Source organism: Amphiprion ocellaris, chromosome 15, assembly GCF_022539595.1.
Source record: "Amphiprion ocellaris isolate individual 3 ecotype Okinawa chromosome 15, ASM2253959v1, whole genome shotgun sequence".
In the NCBI taxonomy this organism is placed as follows: domain Eukaryota; kingdom Metazoa; phylum Chordata; class Actinopteri; family Pomacentridae; genus Amphiprion; species Amphiprion ocellaris.
Window position 1 is genome coordinate 33,510,105 of NC_072780.1, and position 26,010 is coordinate 33,536,114.

At 39.3% G+C, this 26,010-nt stretch overlaps 1 protein-coding gene across 1 annotated transcript; it reads right to left on the reverse strand.

Moving 5' to 3' along the window:
• Positions 1 to 361: 361 nt before the first annotated feature.
• eya3 (EYA transcriptional coactivator and phosphatase 3) lies at positions 362 to 24,493 on the reverse strand. Its single transcript, XM_023261216.3, is given in 20 exon segments — positions 362 to 5,306; positions 5,308 to 5,334; positions 6,343 to 6,443; positions 7,554 to 7,675; positions 8,452 to 8,566; positions 8,702 to 8,862; positions 8,962 to 9,020; positions 9,690 to 9,779; positions 10,636 to 10,719; positions 12,290 to 12,459; positions 12,884 to 13,061; positions 14,571 to 14,659; positions 14,827 to 14,964; positions 15,147 to 15,256; positions 17,056 to 17,110; positions 17,195 to 17,275; positions 17,353 to 17,447; positions 17,608 to 17,657; positions 18,904 to 18,999; positions 24,370 to 24,493. Coding segments are annotated over 19 exon segments (1,995 nt in total). The 5' UTR covers positions 18,952 to 18,999; positions 24,370 to 24,493; the 3' UTR covers positions 362 to 5,084.
• Between the last annotated feature and the right edge of the window lie 1,517 nt (positions 24,494 to 26,010).

The following is a 26,010-nucleotide window of genomic DNA, read 5'->3' on the forward strand; positions in this document are numbered from 1 at the left end:
TTGGTTGATTTTTATGTGAATGTTCTCACGAAATATTTTTAACATTTCTATTTTTCCACCAAAAAATGTTCAAAGATTTCCCAAAAATGTTGAAAATGTGGACATCAGAAGTTTCACTGTGAAAATATATTTTTTTTCTCCACATTTTAAAAATTTAAAACGGGTCAATTTTGACCCGCAGGACGACACGAGAGTTAATGAGTAAAACAAGGCAAATTTTTGTTGTTTACCTGCAATTAAATCACAAGATTAGATATGTGAACATTTCTAACAAAGAGCTGATTATTTAATGGGGTGTCCTAACTTTTTCACGACTGTAGATGTGAGTTCAACAAGCAAATAAACACAAAGTGGAGTCTGAAACTTTTTAAAATGTATTTACATGTTCTTGGGCGTACACAGGAGAACCGTACAGGACTGTGGAGGGAACGTAGTGATTACTGGAATTAAATTAGCTGTGATTATTAGAATAAGTGTTCAGTTTACAGGCGTCCACACGACCCCAGATCGCCTCGAAAATGAGATGAAACACATAAAAAAACAGAAAACAGACAGAATTTGAACAACAGTATTTGGCATCGGAAAGAATAAAAACAGAAAGAGGACTCATCTACTAAAGGCCCTTTAACGTTTCACGGACATTCTCCATGAGATTTACTTCAAAACAGATGCAACATGCAGGTAAAGAAATAAACATTCAATAAGCTGAAAAGATGCAAAAGGTCTTAACTTTTCTTGGGTTTCTTTAGGTAGTACAACACTGAGCAATCAGAAGCAGCTTCATTTAAAGCTGCTTCTCACTTCTGCCTTAAAAACGCCGGATTGTGATTGTCTGAGCGTTTCACAGCCACTAAATAAACCAGATTTCCATTCAAAAGGAGCAAAATGGACGAGAAACGAGAATGAAAAGTGGAGTTTTGGAGGAGACCTTTACAGTGCAGACAGAACATATCAAGAAAACTGGGTAACAAAAGAAAATCTTAAAAAAAAAAAAAAAAAAAGCATTAAAAAAGGTAAAATAACACTTTGGATACTAGAAGGATGCAGCAATATACGGATCAAACAAAACAAAAACGTACATATTTCCCTTTGAGATTATGATGATGGTTAAAGGCACAATATAAATATGCACACAAAGTAATTACACAGAAATACACATTCGTAACGGTCAAGCTGCATGTGTGGAAACATCTTCTTCAGGCTCAGTATTGTTCAGTCGTAAATCTCTTCCACCGCCCCGAAAAATCCTCCAGATAGTCAAAGTAGAAAGTAGGAATCTATTGCACAGTCCTTGCTTTTGGTTTTTCCTCCTCAGATACGACTCAAAGGTGTGGATGAAGATTCAACGATTCATCTGGAACCATTTTCAGAATTTTTCAAGCAAAAACACCAGAATTGAATTAGCTTTGAGTCGTTTTCTTGATTTTTTTTTTTTTTTTAGTTCTAGTCGATATAAAGACGCCACACTTTCACTGTTTTCTACCATTTGTAAACAAAATTAGCTGAAACTGTCATGACTGATCATTGAATATACAAAACTAAACTTGCACCCGATCCGATCCAAGACATTTATTGTCTGACGATACTTGATGTACACTACCGTTCAAACGTTTGGGTTCACTTTACAGGCAACTGTTTGTATCATCTTACCAAAAGATGGTATAAACAGTCAAAAATATATTAGTTATATATTATATCTTATATATAACTAAGATATTTTTGACTGTTTATACCATCTTTTGCAAGACTTATTGTTCCTCTTGTTGCTGAAGACAATTTTTTGTAATTTCAAATCAAGTATCGACAGACACTTAATGTCTCAGATCGGATCGGGTGCAAATAAAAACCTGATCAGGACATCCATATTTAAAAGTGTAACCTTCTGCTGCCAAAGTTTCACTTGCAGAGTTCACCATATTTAAAAAAAAAATTAAGCGTCACCAATGCTGCGCCACAAATTATTCACCCGTTGGATGATTGGTCCTCAACTTAAGGAGATAGCTTTCACTGGGCCTGTATGACGCATTTATTGGGCTGACAAGGTAAAATAAAATTAATTGGCCATGAATTCTGGGTAATTTAAGACATTTTCTTCAAATTGAAAAAAACACGGCAACCCAAACAACTGCATCAAACTACTAACTTTCTTTCACTCCAGCAGAACATTTTTACTGAAGAATTCAGTGAAGAACGTCTGATAAGAAAAAAAAAAGATCTCCAACAGATTTCTCTTTGCTTGTGCAACACTCATCAGCAAATCACAAATCCTTCGGTATCGAAGCAAAAGCTCTAAATCAGCCCAACAGTCTGGCGGTTAACTTTTGACCTTAAAATGAGCAGATTTTTATGGTTGGGAAACTTCCATCCCACAAACTTTAGATTGGTTGACATACATGCCAGTCATTCGGAACCTTTATCATCCAATGGAAACACCCTTAAAAAAAAGACGTGGAAAATTTGCAGAAAGCAACGTTTAACTGCTTCATCGTACACTAAAAAAAGCCAATATATGCATGTATGGCAGGTGATTAAAAAAATCTCTGAAAGGATTTGGGATGTAGGATGTAGTTAGTTATTGGTTGAACATAAACTACCACCAGACAAACCTTTCCACTGGTCATCTCCTTCTGAGACGTTTCTCACGGATGTACGGAATTTCAAGGACACTTAAGACTGTGCTCTGAAAACGTGTTGATTGCATGCAGATCAGTTGTAGTACCTGTTTTTTCAACCAGGTGGAGCTTCTTCCTATTTAACTACAGTTCATGTTGACAAGCAGAGAGCATTGTGGAAATTTAGCAGCAACGGGCACCATGAAAAAGACTTCTGTGGAGGCTAATGACCTCCGATTAGAGCTAATAAAACTATCGTTCGCCAGGATTGACTACAACCTTGTGGCAGGTAAGGGTAATATTACTACAGTTACTACAACGCCTACTGCACTCAGTATTGATTACTGATTGATAACGCTGACGGTTATCGGTTGAGGAAATGATTCTAAATTTGCCATCCTCATCTCAACTAACGGATCAATCGTTGCAGCTCTAATTTCCTTCAATCAAAGTGACGTCTTCAACATGCTCGTTTTCAAAAACCCTCCAACAACCCAAAGATTGTCTGTTTCTGTGGTATTTTTGCTTGAAAAATTACAAATAGTTTTAGTTCTACCTTGAGAAAATAAAACAAGATTCGGGTCAAAATAAACACAATCGGAGCGTCCATGCTTTTAACTGAATTCTGTGACTTTCCAATGATAAACACTGACGTCAAACAGAAATCCAGCCGAGGGCGTTCCACTAGAAAACACTGAATATTCATAGAACACGGATCAGTTTGTTTTGTCCTTTGTCACATCATTAAACGACAGGAACCATCTACACGTGAGAACGCTACTGTTTCAAAGACAAGCTGGTCAATTCTTTCTGAGATGTTTTTGACGGACGTTTTATGGGGTTTCAAGGACACTTAGGACTGTGCTCTGAGGAGCCTGAAGGTCAGGCTGCAGGAAAACACAAAGATTAGCGTCACACTGCGGTGAAAACCACGACTGTCCAACATGTCAAGCTGCAAAAAGCTGATCTGTGATCACGCTTCTGTCCAGTGACTTTTCTCAACCATAAAACAAAACCTCATGAAAATCTGTTGGGAAATTTTACTGAGAAATAATCTGCAGACAAGAAAACAACCGAAAGCGCTTGTGTTTTTCGTCTTATTTTTGCCATTTTGTGTTTCGCTTCATTCATTGTTTTGTGCATCTTTTTTGTCTTGCTTGTGCTGTTTGTCCATTTTTTTGTCACTTTGTTTTTCACTTCTGTCATTTTTTGTATTGTTTGTGTCATTTATTTAATTTTTGGTCTCGTTTTTGTTGTTTGTCAAATTTTTTGTCTCTTTTTTGTTTTGTGTCGTTTGTCTAACTTTTTGTCTTTGTGTGTCTACAATTTGTCTTGTTTTTGTTGTTTTTTGTCTGACTTTTGTTGTGATCATAAAGTAAAATCCTCTATGGTTGAGTTCCAGATACCTGTGACTAAATGTTTTGTTCCGTTGTAGATAAACTATAATTTGTAGATTGCAATGTGTTTTTCTCCATTAATTTCAGGTTGTTCATGATGTTTAGTAAAAAGATAATTCCCTAAATGTGAACACTTCTGCAGTAAAACAAAGGAACCATTAGGAGTTGTGGTTATTTCTAGGTTATTCTGCTGTGGTTTTACTGGAGATCAGACTGGACTGGATGTGGAACCTGGACTAAGATCAGTTTGACTCCACTGATTTAAGCAACAAATTCACAACCTTTAACTGTTTCAACTCACCGATGGAGAGACGGCGTAGTTGAAATGTTCCTCTGTTTGCTAAATTAAAGGCTTTAAATTCATCTACGAGCTTCAGTCTCATTTTGTTGTCTGGAAATTTCATGTCACTGAGCTGAGAAGCAGCAGATTCAGATTAATTCAGCTGTTTTTAGCAGATCTCGTCTAAAATACTTTGGAGCCAAACAGAAATGAGATTCACTTCAGTTAAACTGCAGCTGATTTAAGGAGCAGGTTTTGACAAGAAAGAAGGATAAATGTGGTGAGGAATGATTTTCACTGGACTGCGACGTTTTAAAACCCTGTTCACTGCTTTGATAATAATACTTCAACTACTGGGGCAGAAACTCCAAACCAGAGAGCAGCTTCTTCCACAGTTGTTGCTGAAACAGATCAGGTTCGTGGTTTGTGCACGTCATGGTGGATGTTTCATGACACGTCTGATGTTCTGCACATGCTCAGTGACCACGGATCACTCCAACCACACGTCTGCTGATCAGCTGACGGATGCTGTGGTCTGCTCAGGATGAAGTCACACTATTTAAAACCAGCTTCAGTTAAATGGCGACACAAAGAACATCAGACGAAGCCGGGATTACTGGAGGTTTGATGACTAAAAAAACGATGACTTCAAGTCTTCTGAAAAGCTTCTACAGAGAACAGAAAGAGAACCGAGAGGGATGAAGCCGGCTGCAAGAGGTTTTCTGAAGAGGAAATAAAAATAAAGGCCGTGGAGAAGGTAAAATAAAAAAATAAAGTATACCTTCTGTGTCCAGATCAGTGCCAGTCAGGTGGGGAGGTTAGCTGCCGTAGAGGAGGAGCGCCAGGCGACACGAACCTAAATCCAGGGCCGTCCCTCAGAGAGAGAAGGTTTCTAACAGCTGTGGAGGATTCAGTTCTCTCCAAAGTCTCCCACGTTTTTCCCTTTAAGCCGCATTCTGCTCCTTTACAAGAAGTCCAGTTCCAGCGCTTGGTGAAGAGACACCAGGTCGCCGTGAGTCGAGATCCTCCAGAAAGGCATGTTGTGCTGCACAAAGACCAAAAGACAGACTTTGTAAAGTGTAAAAATGACAGAGAAGACATTAACTGCAATTTTTCAATAAAAGTAACTGCTATTTCAAATTTGTCCACCATACTGCCATAACTTTCATGTATTTTTTATGTATAAATTTCCTACATTTACAAGGCAGGGAGGTAAATGAATGTTCTGCCTGTAAAGGTGGTCAGGATTACTACACACATGTGGAAATGAATGGAAATTTAACAATTTCTAGATCTTGACAAGTTGTTTTGATCATAAAGTAAAACACAACAACCATAGAGGTACTTTTTTTTTTTAAAAGAAAAAAGATTGTATTCTACATTACAAAAGTAACTGTGCAAAAAATTCAATGTAAAAATGCATCTTAAAAGAGCATATTCAGAAAATATCACTAGTTGCTTTTTAGTTTTTTTTCTTAATGAGCTCAAAGATGGAACTTTAATGACAGCTTATTTTAAAATATTTCAGCTCACCCAAAATCACAGATTATTTGATCTATATGTCCAACATTACAGATTCTGAATCAATGTCATGATGAGAAATACGAGGGAAAATTTCAGGTTTTTATCTGTAATAGTTCCTCAGATATTGATGTTCAAACAGCCTCATTACAGACTGTTGAAGCAACCAGCAGACCATGTAGGGTACATATATGCTTCCCTATTAAAAACATCTAAAAACACACAACAAAACAAATGGAAGACTTTTGTTCTACCGCAAAGGAAAGGTTTAAGATCTACTATTTTTCAAAAGAAAGCACGATCTCACTAAAAACAAATGTGCTGCAGAACCAGACACCATGAGCTGGTCTTTAACCAGACTGTACTGGGAGCTGGAGGTTAAATCATGTGTTTCCTCCTGCAGCTCCTCTGGATGATGTTTAGTTGGCTTCACTGTTTGTGTGCAGACAAACTGAACTGAACCTAAAACTTTGTTTGACTTTGCTCCAAAAACACACAAAGACGTCAGAAGTGAGTAAACATTCAGTCTGACCTGTTTAGCTGCGAACTCCTCGTCTCTGCCGTCACCGATCACCACATACGTCACCTTCTTACCGAAGCGAGAGACGATCCTCTCAAAGCAGCTCTCCTTCCCTGCATTACAGGAGGGCACCAGAGGAAATATTATTAATAATAACTAGAAAGAGCTCAGTCCTCCTCCAAGGCTGCTCATTCCCCCACATGTCAGAAATGCAGCATTTATTTATTAGTTAGTGATGATCAGAAATCACAGCAACATAGAATGTGTCCATTTATTATAGATGAACCCACAAACTAAATGACCTTGCGCTGAGCACAGGTGTGTGTTCTGCATGTGTACGTTATGTACGGATACCGAATACGGATTTGACCCAACAGATTTTGTTCTATTTCCAGAAGACATTTAACAAATCTATGAAAGGACTAAAATACATGACTGTTTTTATTGTGACAAAGATTTGTGTGTTTCAATGATCCCAGAGTTCTAGGAATCATTATGAACTGAAGACTGCCATCATAAACATGGTCTTTACTAGTCGAGTAAACTTTAGTTCATGTCTGTACAAAAAATGTTTATTATCCTCAGATGAATCAACAATTCAAAAACCATTTAAAAAAAATAAATCCAAAATTACTAAAAAGTGGCTCAAAATGACTAAAAGTTGTCCAAAATGGCTAAAAATTGGTCCAAAACAACTAAGAATTGGCGCAAAATGTGTCCAAAATGACAAAACCTGTCTAAATTTACTCAGAAATAACTTGAATTTGTCCAAAATTACTTTTAAAATGGTTGAAAATGACTCAAAATTGGTCAGAAATGACTCAGTCAGTGGTAAAGAAATGGTTCCATCAGGCTAGAATGAAGGTTCTAGACTGGTCTCCCCAAAGTCCTGACTTAAACCCATCAAGAACCTGTGGACTGATGAAGAAACAAGTCTGAGGCAGAAAGATGACAAATTTAGTTGAAAGGCACCAATTCTGGTGCCGTTCAACTAAATTTGTGGTGTTTCTGACTCACACTTGTCAGTTAAATTGATAGTATAATGATACTTCCACCTCCATGCTTGAGAGTAGGTATAGAGTTCAGAGGAGTCGAAGATAAACCAGAAGACTGAAACCAAAATGAACATGAAAATTGCATCCAAATCCTGTTTTTGAGTAATGTTGCTAACAGACAGACAAACCACCGCCAATGAAGAACAGACTTAAACGCCGTCGGTGTACCTATTTTTGTGGCGCTGAAGATGTTCTCGATGGGGAAGACGTCTCCCAGACCGTACAGCAGAACTTTGGCCAGAGCAGGTACAAGCTGAGTGGTGGTGACCAACACGTTCATACACTTCCCCCTGGTGGTGGGAGTCAGTATTACACTCTAGTACAAATATGCACAATACTATACATTTAATATACAGGCAGGAATATGGACAAACTGAATGAAAACATTAAAGGTTCATCTGGAACAGTTTGAGATGTTTAATTCGACTATAACTGACCCGACACCATGGAAACTATTGTTAGCATTTCATTTATCCTGTCTGGTGGTTTGATGTCAACCCTCCTGTTGTCCTCATTTACAGGCACTAAAAAATATAATTTCCATGTCCGAAAAAAATCCAAAAATTCAGCAAAAAAATTCCCCAAATTTCGGAAAATTTGCAAAACCTTCAGGAAGAAAATTCCAATAATTCCTTAAAAGTTTCCCTTAAAAGTTTTATTTTTAAAAAAATCCTCCAAATTTGGCAAGAAAATTCTTGTAAATATTTTTTTAAAAAATTGAGTAAAAATCTTCCCCCAAAAAAACCTAAAAATATCTAAAGTGATTCCATTTATATATGTGTAAAACTTTTAATATTTTCTTTAAGAAAATTCACAATAAAATCCAGCGAAATTCGCTGGATTTTGGTTGATTTTTATGTGAATGTTCTTAAGAAATATTTTTAACATTCCTTTTTTTCCACCACAAAATGTTCAAAGATTTCCCAAAAATGTTGAAAACGTGGACATCAGAAGTTTCACTGTGAAAATATATTTTTTTTCCCCACATTTTCAAACTTTAAAACGGGTAAATTTTGACCCGCAGGACGACACGAGGGTTAAAGAATAATAACGGTGTTGGTGGAACCTGGACTGGATGAGCAGCAGACTCTTCAGCGCTGTGCTGAGCCAGGCGTCGGTGACGTTCTCGATCTCAGACTGAAGTCTTATGAGCAGCTCCCTCTTCATGGGACTCAACAGGCCTGAAGAACAACAGCAGGAAGTCATACAGAAGCTCCACACAGCAAGGTTTGACCTCACATCTGCTGTAGCTGGTGGTTCCACCCGACGACGGAGGTAAATGTTTAGCTTTTTTCTTCTCCGTGGTCCAAACTCACCCCCGACGTTCCTCTTGTAGCTGTTGTAGATCTCTTTTAGCCGACGGTAGCGGAAGGCCAGTTTGCGCATCCACTCCACGCCTCCCTGGACTCCTGTGGTGGTTCCTGAAGCTCCTCCACCACTGGGACCATTAAAACCGTCCGCCAGGAAGTTGTAGTTACTAAAGAGAAGACGAACAAACCTGAGATCAGTCTGAGGTTGATGAAGCTGAAGGTAATCTGGACGCTATGAAGAGATCAGAGGACGGTTTAAAACCCACCTCAGGTCCTGTCCGTTGTCATCAGAAGCTACATCCTCCACATGGACCTGATCGCACTCCTGGAAGGAAAAAAAGCAGAAGAAATGTTATACATGTTTAGAAACCAAACATTCACTGGAACACCTACAAACAGTTACTGAGTGTCTTTTAAACAGCTGTGAACAGTGTTGTATACAGATACTATGAAAGTACTGCAACACCCAGCAGTTAAAAACTATATTTTTAATGATTTTATTAGTATTACCACTGTGTTCCTCTAAGTCAGGGGTGTCAAACTCATTTAGTTCAGCCCATATAACCACAACTCCAAATGTTTCCTGTGTTTTAGTGCAAAAAAAGAACATTCTCAAAATGTTCACATTTAAGAAATTATCTTTTTACTAAACACCATGAACAACCTGAAATTTATGAAGAAAAATTAATTCAGTTTCATCAACATTCAGCCTGAGTTTATCATTTCCACATTACAACTTCCAGATCACAGAGTGTCGACAAAGAAACACAACATTTAGTCAACTGGAACTGAACCAGAGAGGATTTACTGGAGGATCACAACCACAACAAAAGACGAAAAAAGACAAAAAAACAACAAAACAAGACAAAATATTACAAAAATGAGACAGAAAACGACAAAAATGAGAAAAAAATGAGAAAAAATGAGACAAAGCAGCTGTGACTAAAACTAAAAGCTGAATTCCTCCCTGCAGTCTAAATGTTCTCCACCGTACCTCCAGGTCGTTGAAGAACAGATGAGTGTCCGCCAGCTCGAAGATCAGCTCCTCCATCTGCAGGCCCAGATTCAGCACCGTGGCCGGATCCTGGACAGACAGACCCAGAGTCAGTTTAAAACACAGACCCAGAGTCAGTTTAAAACACAGACCCAGAGTCAGTTTAAAACACAGACCCAGAGTCAGTTTAAAACACAGACCCAGAGTCAGTTTAAAACACAGACCCAGAGTCAGTTTAAAACAAACAGACCCAGAGTCGGTTTAAAACACAGACCCAGAGTCAGTTTAAAACACAGACCCAGAGTCAGTTTAAAACACAGACCCAGAGTCAGTTTAAAACACAGACCCAGAGTCAGTTTAAAACAAACAGACCCACAGTCGGTTTAAAACACAGACCCAGAGTCAGTTTAAAACACAGACCCAGAGTCAGTTTAAAACACAGACCCAGAGTCAGTTTAAAACACAGACCCAGAGTCAGTTTAAAACAAACAGACCCAGAGTCAGTTTAAAACACAGACCCAGAGTCAGTTTAAAACACAGACCCAGAGTCAGTTTAAAACACAGACCCAGAGTCAGTTTAAAACAAACAGACCCAGAGTCAGTTTAAAACAAACAGACCCAGAGTCAGTTTAAAACACAGACCCAGAGTCAGTTTAAAACACAGACCCAGAGTCAGTTTAAAACACAGACCCAGAGTCAGTTTAAAACAAACAGACCCAGAGTCAGTTTAAAACACAGACCCAGAGTCAGTTTAAAACAAACAGACCCAGAGTCAGTTTAAAACACAGACCCAGAGTCAGTTTAAAACACAGACCCAGAGTCAGTTTAAAACACAGACCCAGAGTCAGTTTAAAACAAACAGACCCAGAGTCAGTTTAAAACAAACAGACCCAGAGTCAGTTTAAAACAAACTGCTTCGTATGTCGTGTGTTCAGAGAAAACAAACCTTTCCAAACTTCTGAGCGTAAGAGCCAGTGAGCAGCGAGTGGAAAATAATGATGGTCTCGTCCAGATCCCACAGGAAAATACGCTAATAAATGAAAACATAACATCCTCATTAGCACCAGAAAGCACATTTAACTTCCATTTTTAGCTTTAAGTCTTATGAGCCTTTCATTCTAGCATCACGACGATGAAAACAAACAACCAAAACTGTGGACATTTGGCAGCAGGAGGTGCTAGAATTTTTTATTTATTTTTTTTTAAATAAACAACCTTTGCTGAACTGATCCCATATAATTTGTGATCTAACAAAGCAGGAAAAATCTGGAAAATAAGACTTTCTTTCATCCTTAATATACCTGAATATTTTTTCTTTTAATTGCAAACAAATGTCTGTAAAATATTACTATAATTTGATAGATTAATACGGAGTAAAATTATGTAATTTTACAATTAATCGCTGTAAAACGGCAAATTATTATGTGGAAAAATACAGAAATTGGATGTGGATTTATTTACAGTTTTAATGTTTTTTTATGGTCAACATGTAAATTAATTATTAAAAATTCTTGGATTTTACTGATTATCATCTGTAATTTAACCAAACAGGGAAAATATGTAAAATAACAGTTTAAAAAATGATTTACCATTTGTCAATCATGAATATACACATTTTTGTCTTTCAGTGACAGCAAATATCTGTAATATATTCATATTTTGTGGCGATTTAAAGTGGAATCTTACAACCAAACATAGCTAAAGATCAAATTACAAAACAAATACGGTTAGAAAGATTGAAGCTTTGCCTCTATACTTGAAAAACAATGACAAACAATAAAAAAAAAAATCCAGATAAACTACATCAGGGGTGTTCAACATGCGGCCTGCGGGCCAAAAGAGGTCCTCCAGAGGGTCCAAGCCGGCACTCAAAGTGTAAAAATTCCAGAGAAGACATTAACTGCAGATTGTAAATTAGTAAAACTATAAATTTAAAATCATTTCTAGACCATGACAAGTTGTTTGGATCAGAAAGTAAAATACTAGATTGATCATTGTTCTTTTGGGTCTCTTTTAAAAAAAAAAAAAAATTTTGTCTTGTTTTTGTTGTTTTTTGTCTTTTTGTCTGACTTTTGTGGTTGTGATCCTCCAGTAAATCCTCTCTGGTTCAGTTCCAGGTGACTAAATGTTGTGTTACTTTGTCGACACACTGTGATCTGGAAGTTGTAATGTGGAAATGATAAACTGAGGCTGAATGTTGGTGAAACTGAATTTATTTTTCTTTATAAATTTCAGGTTGTTCATGATGTTTAGTAAAAAGATAATTTCTTAAATGTGAACATTTTTGCACTAAAACAAAGGAACCATCAGGAGTTGTGGTTATTTCTAGGTTATTCTGCTGTGGTTTTACTGGTTTTACTGGTCCAGTCCACTGGAGATCAGACTGGACTGGATGTGGAACCTGGACTAGGATCAGTTTGACTCCTCTGATCTAGATTGTTGTTGTTTTCCTAGTGTGTGATACAATATAAACTTTGGACAGTTACATAAAAAAATGACTAAAATCTGACTTATATATGGGGTGAAATATGTGAGTTAAATAAGCTGAAAGGGTGAATTAGTTGAGTGTTAATCCAGGTTAATGAACAGCTGCTGGTTACCTCCAGGTCGGTGTCGGTCGGTGGGCAGCTGTCCGACTTCTTGCCCTTCCCTTTGGCTTTTCCCACAGAGTTCCTGCGACCGACCTCGTCCTGATCTCGAGCTCCAGCAGGCAGAGCCACGTTGGTGGGAAGAGCTGCTCCTGCCGGGAGGTTCTCAGGTGGAGACGCATCTAAACACAACATGGGAGTCAGATTAGCACTAAATTAAACATCTAGTAGCTTAGATCCTCCTCTACCACACAGTAGGAAGGGTCTACGATAAACGGCTTTAACATTTAACAGCAGAGTTTCACGAACCAGAACTACAATTAGAGACGTCAATTAGGGCTACAACGATTCCTCAAGCTATTGGAGTAATTCGATTACTAAAATTCCTCGAGGCATAATTCTCTGAATGGAGTCTTTGTTTAATCCACTTCATACTAGACTCCAGGTATGTCCACATGTCTGACTCTACATATAACCAGCTCTGACCTGCAGCTTCTGGTGCAACTACAGACTACAGGTGAATAAATGCTGCTGAACAAAACAAACACTGATCACAGGTTGGTTCTGAAACAGCAGCATGACGTGCAGATAAAGAACAAAAACCACCTCTGGGAGGAAGTCCAGCTGAAGCGGCTTCCTCCGACTTCACCGCTGAATATCCGGCTGCTCCAACACCAGCGCTGTGCTCATCACTGCTGGGCAGACCAGCAGGAACATAACTGGGAGGCAGACTGTAGTACTGGGAGAACTGGCTCTGACCCAGAGAGTTGTAGCTGCTGAACTCCTACAGAAAACAAATAAAACAAATAATTACTGATAACAGCAACATACATCTTGCAAAAATAATCCCATCATTAGCTGGGTTCAGGTTCTGTGTCAGAATCAGATGAAATTAATCTGGAAAAGCATCGACCTCAAAGACATAAATACTGAACTTGGTTTGACCTGGAACTTTTGCACACATAAATATGTTTAGGCACCATTTATCTGATATTATTTTATGAATCGCACTGTCATGGTCTCATCTCCTATTAGGATGCTGCAGTTTAACCCTCAGATGCTCCAGTGATTGGACCTACACTCTTCCATAAGTGGGTCAAAAATGACCCGTAAAAGAATCAATGTGGGGTGTTTTTGCCATTTTGATTAACAATAATCATCTGTATTATTATTTGTATTATATTTTTGAATGATTTCATGTTTAAAATATGTTTATTTTTCCTTTTATAACAGATTTTGATGATTGAAAAAGAAGAACATTGCACAGAACAGCAATAGAAGAATGTATATTCAGTAGTTATGATCCCGGGTTTGTTTTCACTCTTTCACAAAGCTAATCTGTCAACCAGTTTGCATCAATAACTTTACATAACAACTACAGCTAAACCTATTAGTTAATTAACATATTTTCGTTTGTAAAGTTCTATTTATGTTGTTGGTGTAGATTAGTTTGAACATGGAGCATTAAAAACTGAAATTCCTGCATTCCGGTGAATTTTAATGCACATACATATATATATATATATATATATATATATATATATATATATATATATATATATATATATATATATATATATATATATATATATATATATATATATATATATATATACATATATATATATATATATATATAAAATATATAAAAGAACACAGAGCTTTAAGTTCACATGTGTTTCAGTAATGTTCAAAACTTTCTGCACATTCAGGACAGATCAAACATTTCCACCATAAACTGAATTAAGTTTATTGGCTACTTTATTCAAACAAAACTACAATACATCCCATAATACCAAAATCTGATCAGGTGGTTCCTGTGTCATTTCTGACCTTCCCTGCAAATTTCATCCAAAAACCAGTCTGAAGGTGACTAAAACCAGTCTGAAGGTGACTAAAACCAGTCTGAAGGCGACTAAAACCAGTCTGAAGGCGACTAAAACCAGTCTGAAGGCGACTAAAACCAGTCTGAAGGCGACTAAAACCAGTCTGAAGGTGAATAAAACCAGTCTGAAGGTGAATAAAACCAGTCTGAAGGTGAATAAAACCAGTCTGAAGGCGACTAAAAGCAGTCTGAAGGCGACTAAAACCAGTGTTTAGGTGATTAAGTGTTCTCCACTGGTCGTGTGTGTGAGATCTTGTACGGTGCATCGTTACCCTGTTGGGTTAACGGCTGCAGCTGGCAGCAACTCCTAGAAATAGGACTACACAGCGAGCGGACTGCCTCGGATGAGTTTCCCTGCTTCCACAGCATGCTGGTGGACATCCTGAGGCCCACTAACCACTAACTGACCTGGTGTGCTGCTGCTGCTGTGGAGGCCGTGGTGACGGCTGTAGCTGAGGGGATGTTGGAGTAGACGCTGGATGTTGTGAAGCTGGAGCCTGAAACAGAGAAAAGTCTTTACAACGGAGCCAAACACTACAGAAAAAGTATGTTTTCATGTGGTGTGAAGAGAAAGAAACTGCTGCAAGTCCTCCGGTGTCTCTGTGCAGCTGAGGAACTTGCAGCAGGGTGGCAGCGGTATCTGGTGAGGCAGGGTGCAGCTTGCCTTGGCTGGGGTATGAGTAGTGCAGCTGGCCGGGCTGGGTTGAGGTATATGCGGTGCTGAAGCTGAGAAACCCAGGCTGGCCACCAGAGGGCGCCTCAGGCAGCCCTGTCTCTGTTTTTATGCCTGGCCACATAGCACCTGAAGACAGGAAGAGAGCAACGGGAGCAGAAAGTAAAGAGGCGGCGACAGAAGTGGATCACTGAGGAGAAGTTAAAGAAACCAGAGGTAAGCCGAAGCACAGTGAGGCCTGAGGAGCAGAGTAACGGAGGTGTGCTGCTGGTTTTAGTGGGCAGGCTGTTAGAGGAGGAGGGAGCACTGACCGAACGGTGGAAGGCCGTAAGTCTGTCCGGTCTGGGGGAAGGCCGAGTACACGGTGGACTGAGCCAGAGGAGGGAAGGAGACCTGGCCGGTGTAGGACGTCACTGCTGGGCTGGAGGACAGGAGCCAAGGGTTAGAAGCTGCTGCAGAACCAGGTAAAACGTGGAAAACTGGAGTTTTGGTTTTTAAACCCTTTGACGCCTGAATTTATTTACAATAATTTGTGTTTTTGCTTTCCAGCTGATGCTAAATTAAGCAGAGATTGATAATTTATCTGTAGCACATAGAATAGATGTATAATAATGTAGGTCCCACTCTGACCAGTCCTATGAGAAACCAATGCTTACAAAAGGTTCCTAGGTACATACTGAATATGCACAAACCAGCACTGGGGGAATGGATACGCGATCTCAGCTGCAGTCTGAATGAAAGCTGTATGATGCGAATTCACGATGATCAGCGTTAAAGGGTTGAAGTTATTTTTGTTGGCTTTATTAGACAGTTTAGTTGAGAGGCAGACAGGAGAATAGGAAAGACCTGCAACAAAGAGCCGTGAGCTGGAATCAAAGGCAGGCCGCTGCATCAGAGACTACAGCCTTTGTTCATGGGTCGCCATCTGGGCACCCGTAAAACTGGACATTTACTTTCCAGCTTTTTCTCCACACAGAAAGTTTATGGAACTCTCTCAGCCCCAGAAGCTGTGGTTTGAAAGAATGCAGTATCTTAAAAAAAGCCAAAATCTCACCACTTATTAGAGTTAGAAATAATAAAACAAAAAGAATAAGAGATTTCTAACTCTGAGACTATAAGGTCCTTGAAGAAAGTCAGAAAAATTGTCATCATTCATCTCTTTCAAAAATTACACAAACAGTTTGCAAAAAATACTACATTAAAACTGTTCATCACTGAATTTCCCAATTCAACACATTTTCTCACTAACAGGCAGTTAAAGCAATGCAGGTTCTATATACATACACAAATACACGATGAGTTGTTATCTTTGACCTGTTAAACTCTATTACTGCTTTTACTATATGTCCTATATGAAGTCTTATTTTATTCATCCAGTAACTTTGATTTTACTCTGTCTTTTGTCTCCATTTTGTGTCTCGAGTTATTTTTTTGGCCTTTGTGGCTTTTATTTGATAGGTAAGTGGAGAGACAGACAGGAAAGTGGGGAGAAGCTTGGGGGAAGGACATGCAGTAAAGAGTCGTGAGCAGGAATGGAACCCAGGCGGCTGCATCAGGAACTATAGCCCCAGTTCATAGTCACCCACTCAACCAGCTGAGCCATCCGGGGGCCTCGTCTTTGTCGTTTTGTGTCTCATCTTTGTCGTTTTGTGTCTCGTCTTTGTCGTTTTGTGTCTCATCTTTGTCGTTTTGCGTCTTGTCTTTTTTGTTTTGAGTCTCGTTTTGGTCATTTTGTTTCTCTTTTTTGTCGTTTTGTTTTTTATCGTTATTATTTTGAACACATTTTTCTCCATGTTTCCTCACTACTGTGCTCATCATATGCAGAAAGATGTTTCACCATGCTGAATGGATCTCCATCAACCTCCTCCTCTGTTCACTGTTTCTGAGTCAAGCTGCGTTTACTTATTCATCCAGTAGCTCTGATTTTCCTCTCAGTCTCTCTGTGGAAACACTGCCTGCAGAATAAATTGATTTTGATGTAAAATCACAATTTTAGGTTTAGATTTGGTTAATTTTCCCGAAACAAAGGGGCTCTTTATAAATGTTGAAAATCCTACAAGTCTGTCTGTTTTTCCAGTTTCTAGCTCTGATAAATGGAGTCATTTTGGCAGTTTTTTAAAGATAACATTGCTTTTAAACCTGCTGGTGTGTTTGGAGTTCAGAGGGTTAAATCTCATGTTCTTACATCAGAACATGATAAATGAGAAGACGTGAACTCACCTGCTTCCCTGATAAACCTGCTGGGTGTATTCAGACGTGGCTGTTGTGTCGGCGGCTGGAATGAAAATAAAACAGCTTCAGTTTTAGGTTTAGTTTTCCTGACAGAGCCGTTTAGAAGTCACACGGTTTGTGTTTGTACCTGAATGTGCGTACGAGTTAATGGAGTCGCCACATGTTTGAGATGCTGCTCCTCTGTCTGCATTGGACTGCTCATGTTCACCTGCAACCAGAGATAAAATCAACACCACGGCAGCATTTCTGGACATTAAGAGGTTTTATTTAACATGTTCTGCTGACCTGGGTCGAGCTGTGCAGTGGACAGAGCAGAATACGAGCCGTCCTGCTCCGATGAAGCTAAAACAGAAGCCGGACTCCCATCGTCACCCAAATTACTGAAAGAGCAACAAGAATCCACTGGAATTAGAGAATGTCTGCACCTAATCTGTAGTCATCTGAGAAATAAACAAACATCATGGAGGAATAATATCTTCAATAATCCCATCAAAAGTCTAGATTTTCCTCTCAGCAGCAGTTTAAAAGATGAAAACCAACCTCTGCTCCTTCTCCAGTCCACCGTCGAGCTCAATCTTGGCCTTCTTTGCCTGCAAATGCACAAGTTTACAGAAAAGCTTTTAATTCTGTTTTCTCTGCTGCTGCACAGAAATGAGATGAACTTTATTTTCCCCTCAATACTGCAGCTGAACAAAGTCATATGAAAATAAAAACAATGGTTAAATTAGATTTATATGAACCAGACGGCGAAAACTGCCCGTTTAAAACATGAAAGCAAAAATAATTCAGGAGCACAGACTGTATTCGCTCTAAACTGCAAATAAAAAAACATTAATAATATGTTGTGTGAATGTCTGCTATCATAATTATATAAAACACAGAACAAGCTGTGAATGGGTCAGACACAAATATGAAAGTTTGGCACCATCTCGTGCTTTTATGCATTTTTTCTGCTTTTCTTACTAAATTAAAAAGTAAAAACAGATGACAAATCAGAAAAAACTATTTACCAGTCTTTAATATTTTATTGCTTCGATTATCTAACCGATTCATTTGGATTTTACAAGTTACCACAGACAACCAGAATGTCTTAAAGATGCTTATTGTGGAGTAAAATATTCATAATTGTGTCCAGTTCCCTCTGAAATCCCCTCAGCTTTAGTTTCTCTAAGAGAAAATTTATTGAGACACAGATCAGACACAAACTAGAAAGTTTTTCAATACCTGCTGTGCTGCAAAATTACAGAGAAATAACTTTTTTTGCACATTTTCTACTTTCCAGTGCTTTACTTTGATTATTTTTACTACTATTTAACCAACTTTTTTGGAATTTGCCACAATCAAACATAATGTCATAAAGATGCTTTTTATGAAGGAAACTATTTATAAATGTGTGCAAAAACAGCTACTTTGAGGCAATTATCTTTTAAACTTTAGGCAATATTTTGAATCATTTTCGAGTCATTGTTGACTATTTTGTTATTTTAGACGAATTTAAACCAACTTTAAGCAATATTTTGAAACATTTTTGAAAGGCTTCTGTCAATTTGAACACATTTCATTTTGAAATTATATTCCCATGTTTCCAGCCTCTACTCTGCTCATCATCTGTAGAAAAATGTTTCACCATCCAGATTTTGCAATTTGCCACAACCGAACACAGTGTCTTAAAGAAGCTTTTTTGGACTAAACTATAAATGTGTGCAAAAACGGCTACTTTCAGTCAGTTGCCCTTCAAACTTTAGCTTCTATATAAGAAAAGTGAACGAGACATGATATCTGCATCACCGTGCAACAAACGCAGTAAACAATGCACAGTTTCCCATCTGGACTCACCGGCAGCTCCTGCGAGTCGTCCATCTCTGCAGCAGAGCGACCCGACATGTCTGCACGCTCAGCCTACTCTCTGCAGCCGGAGAGCCTGTCGGGACCCTGCAAACACCAACACACAGCGAGGAAATAATGGTGGGAAAGCAGCCTTATGTAGCTCCCTGCTGCCCCCCACCCAAAAAAAATATCGATGGACCCCTCCCCTATCATCGGCTGACCACAGGAAGTGGGCCAACCTGGTCTAATCTCCGGCATGAGACCCTGCAGGTGAGGCACGTGTGGTGTTACCCAACGTCCCGGCGCTCTTTGTGTTCGCAGCGGGATTAAGGCTGTGTGTCGCCTTACATATGACCTAACCTACATTCTAAGAAAACATACTCTCCTGAAGCTTTAGCTGCTCAGGTGCAAGCTGTCATATCAATAGATGCCCCCGGGGGATAAGATCTAATCTCGTTCTGTCCGGCCTTCTCACCACAGTTGGAGGGATGGAACATTTATCTGACATAATGTAAACACAGAGGGAGAAAACAGGTCAGACGTCAAATTTAAAACCACCACCGATGTGCCATTTGGTTGTTTATCAGAATCAGAAGCGTGCCGCCTCAGTTGGTCAGACCCTTCAAGTACATGTGAGCTAAAGCAAGATTCATATCAGTGAACTCAAAACTACGTATCAAATTTGATGCAAAATAGGCTTTTCTGGCAGCAAATTAACCCACAGAATTTTAGATATTTCAACCAAAGTGTGCGTCGCTTTAATTAAGACGCAAGAACATCCTCTACTCTCAGGCTGCAGCTTTTTTAAAATTAAGAATCATTTATCCAACCAGAGAATCACAGATCACTGCTGCTCCTGCTTATTTCTGCTCATTTAACAGACTTGAAATCATCGAAATGATCAGTAACCGAGCTGAGGGCCACACCACCAAGCAAGATTCACATGTTAGCAGGTTTGTCGAGCCTAAAGTCAGAGTTTTCTTCTCTTTTAACCAGCTAGATCTCCATGGTAACTGATCACATGGAGCTAGATCTCCATGGTAACAGACGCTGCAGAGCTAGATCTCCATGGCAACTGATGCTGCAGAGCTAGATCTCCATGGTAACTGATGCTGCAGAGCTAGATCTCCATGGTAACTGATGACGCGGAGCTAGATCTCCATGGTAACTGATGACGTGGAGCGAGATCTCCATGGTAACTGATGACGTGGAGCTAGATCTCCATGGCAACTGATGCTGCAGAGCTAGATCTCCATGGCAACTGATGCTGTGGAGCTAGATCTCCATGGCAACTGATGACGTGGAGCTAGATCTCCATGGTAACAGACGCTGCAGAGCTAGATCTCCATGGCAACTGATGCTGTGGAGCCAGATCTCCATGGCAACTGATGCTGCAGAGCTAGATCTCCATGGCAACTGATGCTGTGGAGCTAGATCTCCATGGCAACTGATGCTGCGGAGCCAGATCTCCATGGTAACTGATGCTGCGGAGCTAGATCTCCATGGCAACTGAGGCTGCAGAGCTAGATCTCCATGGAAACTGATGACGCGGAGCTAGAGCTCCATGGCAACTGATGCTGCAGAGCCAGATCTCCATGGCAACTGATGCTGCGGAGCTAGATCTCCATGGTAACTGATGCTGCGGAGCTAGATCTCCATGGTAACTGAGGCTGCAGAGCTAGATCTCCATGGTAACTGATGCTGCGGAGCTAGATCTCCATGGTAACTGAGGCTGCAGAGCTAGATCTCCACGGTAACTGAGGCTGCAGAGCTAGATCTCCACAGTAACTGATGCTGCAGAGCTAGATCTCCATGGTAACTGATGCTGCAGAGCTAGATCTCCATGGTAACTGATGCTGTGGAGCTAGATCTCCTGGTAACTGATGCTGCAGAGCCAGATCTCCTGGTAACTGATGCTGCAGAGCTAGATCTCCATGGTAACTGATGCTGTGGAGCTAGATCTCCTGGTAACTGATGCTGCAGAGCTAGATCTCCATGGTAACTGATGCTGCAGAGCCAGATCTCCATGATCTGATGCTGCAGAGCCAGATCTCCATGGTCTGATGCTGCAGAGCTAGATCTCCTGGTAACTGATGCTGCGGAGCTAGATCTCCTGGTAACTGATGCTGCAGAGCTAGATCTCCATGGTAACTGATGCTGTGGAGCTAGATCTCCATGGCAACTGATGCTGCAGAGCTAGATCTCCATGGCAACTGATGCTGCGGAGCTAGATCTCCTGGTAACTGATGCTGCAGAGCTAGATCTCCATGGTAACTGATGCTGCAGAGCCAGATCTCCATGGTAACTGATGCTGCAGAGCCAGATCTCCACAGTAACTGATGCTGCAGAGCTAGATCTCCATGGTCTGATGCTGCAGAGCTAGATCTCCTGGTAACTGATGCTGTGGAGCTAGATCTCCTGGTAACTGATGCTGCAGAGCCAGATCTCCATGGTAACTGATGCTGCAGAGCTAGATCTCCATGGTAACTGATGCTGCGGAGCTAGATCTCCTGGTAACTGATGCTGCAGAGCTAGATCTCCATGGTAACTGATGCTGCAGAGCCAGATCTCCATGGTCTGATGCTGCAGAGCTAGATCTCCTGGTAACTGATGCTGTGGAGCTAGATCTCCTGGTAACTGATGCTGCGGAGCTAGATCTCCTGGTAACTGATGCTGCAGAGCTAGATCTCCATGGTAACTGATGCTGTGGAACTAGATCTCCTGGTAACTGATGCTGCGGAGCTAGATCTCCTGGTAACTGATGCTGCGGAGCTGACCTGGCCTGGTGGAGGCAAGAAAGAAATCAACAAAAACATACAACACAACACACAACATCAAAAGTCAGTCAAAAACAAGACAAAAAAAACAACAAAAACAGGACAAAAATTACAAAAATGAGACACAAAACAATAAAAATGAGACGATGACACAAAACAAAAAACCAGACAAAATAGTAGACAAAAAAGTTAGAAAGTGACAAAACAATGGACAAACGACACAAACAAAACAAAACAACAAAAACCTGAGACAAATGACAAAAAAACCCCACAAAAAACACAACAAAAATTACAAAAATGAGACACAAAATAATAAAAATGAGACCATGACACAAAACCAAAAAAAGAGACAAAATAGTAGACAAAAAAGTTAGAAAGCGACAAAACAATGGACAAATGACAAAAACTACCCAAAAAATTACAAACGACACAAACAAAACAACAAAAACCTGAGACAAATGACAAAAACCCCCACAAAAAACAAGACAAAAAACACAACAAAAACAGGAGAAAATATTACAAAAATGAGACACAAAACGACAAAAGAACAATGAACAATCTAGTATTTTACTTTATGATCAAAACAACTTGTCAAGGTCTAGAAATTATTTCAAATTTATACTTTTACTAATTTACAATCTGCAGGTAATGTCTTCTCTGGAATGTTTACACTTTGAGGGCCGGATTGAACCCTCTGCAGGACCGCTTTTGGCCCGCAGGCCTCGTGTTGGACACACCTGATCTAAAGTACACAAGCACAACTTTACACATGATTCTAACTCTGTAAATTATCATCAATAATATTAATTTTAGGACACAGTTTGGTCCAGATATCCTGCACTCAGTGTGATAATAATGTAGAATACAAAGAAAATGGGATAACCTCACATTTTATATTCATTTTGCTCTGAAGTAACATAAAAGAAGGTGAAATTAGGAGCTGAAAATTTAACTATCCGGATTCTAAGACCTCTGCAGACCACATCAGCTCAGGTAAAGGTGTGTCTGTCACCAGCTAGCCGACCACCATTAGGTTAGCCGCATCCAGACAAAAAAAAAAAGCCAAAATACAAGTAAAACAAGATATTACAAAACCGAGACACAAAGAGACAAAAAAAATGGACAAACGACACAAGCCAGACAAAAAAATACACAAAACAACAAAAATGAGACAAAAAACAACAAATAAAGTGAAAGAAAAAATTACAAAAATAACACAAAAAAGAGAGAAAAATAGGAAATGCAAAATGACAAAACCGAGACACTAAACAACAAAAAATTAGACAAACAACACAAGTGAGACAAAAAAGACACAAATCACAAAAATGAGACAAAAAATGACCAAAGTGAGAAACAAAATGACAAGAAAAATAGACAATCAACATAAGTAAGATCAAAAGGAAACACAAAGCAACAAAAACATGAGACAAACAACAAGTCAGACAAAAAAAACAACAGACAAAATATTACAAAAACAAACGCAAAATGACAAAAACAAGACACTAAACAACAAAAAAAGAGACAAATGACACCAAATAAAACAAAAAAGAGACAAAAAAATTAGACAAAAAAAGTTACAAAGTGACAAAAAATGGACAAATGACCAAATAAGACAAAAAAAGACAGAACTACAAAAACAAGACAAAAAATTACACGAATGACAAAATCAAGAAACAAAATGACAAAAAATAGACAACACAAGCGAGATAAATAGGAAACACAAAACGACAAAAACATGAGACAAATAACGAAAGTCAGACAAGAAAACAACAAAAAGAAGACAAAACATTGCAAAAATGAGACACAAAATGACAAAAGAACCAATGAGCAAAGTAGTTTAGGATCAAAACAACTTGTCATGGTCTAGAAATTATTTTAAATTTATAGTTTCACTAATTTACAATCTGCAGTTAATGTCTTCTCTGGAATTTTTTACACTTTGAGGGCCGGATTGGACCCTCTGGAGGACCGCTTTTGGCCCACGGGCCTCATGTTTGACACCTCGGAATATAAAGAAAATGGGATGACCTCACATTCTATATTGATTTTGCTCTGAAATATGATTAAAAAAGTTGAAATCAGGAGCTGAAAATCTAACTATCCGGATCCTGAGACCTCTGCAGACCGGGACGGACGGCATCAGCTCAGGTAAAGGTGTGTCTGTCATCAGCTAGCCGACCACGGTTAGATTAGCCGCATCCAGCAAATAGCCGGAGACGGCCTGCTGTGAAGGTGAAGCCAGGCAACAGACTACTTCCTGGGAAGCAGTGGCTTCAGTTTAACCCCAACAGGCCTGAAACACTATTTAACTCCAACATGTAAACACGAACAACTAGTTAATTACCAACTACCAACTGAAGAGGGCATAAACAGAGCACACAGGACCAGCATTTAGACGCCACCGTACAAGCTCCCAAGCTAACTAAGCTAGCTAGCGGTTCCGATTTCTCCTAATCTGACAAACTGTTTTTAAAAGAGTCCGGTCCTGTCGACTAGATAAAGTTCACAGGTTCGAAACTTGCTTAGGTGGACCTAGTTTGGCCAGGCCGTGAAAGTTTCCCGCTCCAGAGATTAGTCGGGGCCCAGCAGCCGTTGGAGCGGGTACAGAAACGGCAGCGTGTGGAAGGACCGGCCGAGCAGCTCACCCGAACCCAGAACCGAACCGTCCGGACAGAGAGAGAATCGGAGCCGGTCTTACCATTGAAGGAGGAAAGCAGGAGCGCCGTTACGGAGGTTTTCTTCACCGGAATCCACTCTGACAAGCTTTGTCTGTTGTTAGGGAGCACTATTTGGCAGGAAGCGCTCTCGTTGCGGGGCTTACCGCGCATGCGCGAACCGTTGATTCACAGAAACCCGTTTTGTTTGGCGCCACGGGAGGCGACAGGTGCGACAGGTGAGGAGAGAACTGCACACATTTGTCTTAGGGACAGGCCAGCCCGCGTTTTTACAGCCGTCAAGTTTGTCGCAAGGTTTTTAACTGCCATTAACTGCCCTGTAATGTCGAACAACTGGTTGAAAATTCGTAGGAAATAGCTGTTTGTGAATTAGTTGTTTTGGCTAATTTCAAACTAGCTGAATTTAGGCTAATTGCCATTTGTGATCTAAAAAAAATATTGTTAAATTTAAGGTATGTTTCTTTGGGACCACATGGAATTTATATAGAAAAAAATTATGTAAAGTCAAAAAACTTAAGTAAAAACAAAATATGTATCAGCAAAATATTGTTATAAATAAGGGAAATTTGAGGTATTTTCTTGTTTCAGCTAATTAATTGTGAGTAGTTTGTGCCTCTCTTTGATACCAGACATTTTTCTTGTGTTCTAATATACCAAGTGATCAACCAATTTACTGTAGTTTGTGACAGATTAATAGCTAAGGGAAAAAATAGTTCATTTCTTATTAGAAGGTTTTTCCTGCATGAAGGAATTTTTGGCACCTAGCTAAAGAGTTTTTTACAGCACCAAAATTATGAGAATTTCAGTTTTTTAAAACCATTTTGTTAATGAGGCTTTAATTTATTCCAGCATAATTATGATTTTTGTTTATTTTACTGTACTTTTTTCTTTTGTATATAGTCAAACCCCAGTCACCTGTTATGAGGAGAGTGCGATGATGACTCAATTAGTAGTCTACTTTTATAGTCGACTGATCAGTTATAGTAAATTTTTAAAGAAAACACTTTGATATTTTTTTATTCCAGCTTCCTAAATTTGAATATTGTCATATTTCTTTCCTCCACTATAGAATCAAACTGATATCTTGTCATTTGATGTCACCCTGGACTCTGGAAAACGCTGATATCCATTTTTTACCTTTGTGTGACATTTTGTAGAACAAACTTAATCAAGAAAAGAATCAAAAATGAAAGTAATTGATTAGTTGCATTGTCATTTCTGACCTTGGGTTAAAAAAGACAAAAACTAAATTTGAATTTCTCCAGTTTGGGATTTTGGAATCAATATGTCCAACGTATTTCTAAGAGCCCACAGGTGTTACCAATGCTAGAGAAAAAAAATGAAGCTCTAAATGTTATAGATATTTAACATTTTTATTTGTACAACCTCTACTAACTTGGCGTTTTTCACTCTACTCTAGAAAGATGTTTCACCATATCTTCTAAACTTCTTCTAGCCAGCGCTGGAGAGCCCAGGTAAGAAAGTTTTAATCTGTGGGAACATAAATGTGTTTTTCTACCTATGTATTATTATTTTTTTATTAAAACCAAATCTTGCAGGCGTTTTATCAAGAATAGCAGTCATGTTTGTGGCCCATCCATGGTTATCATCTTTCTCAGCTCGGCTGCCGGCCTGGTCGTCCAGCTGGATCATGACTGACCAAT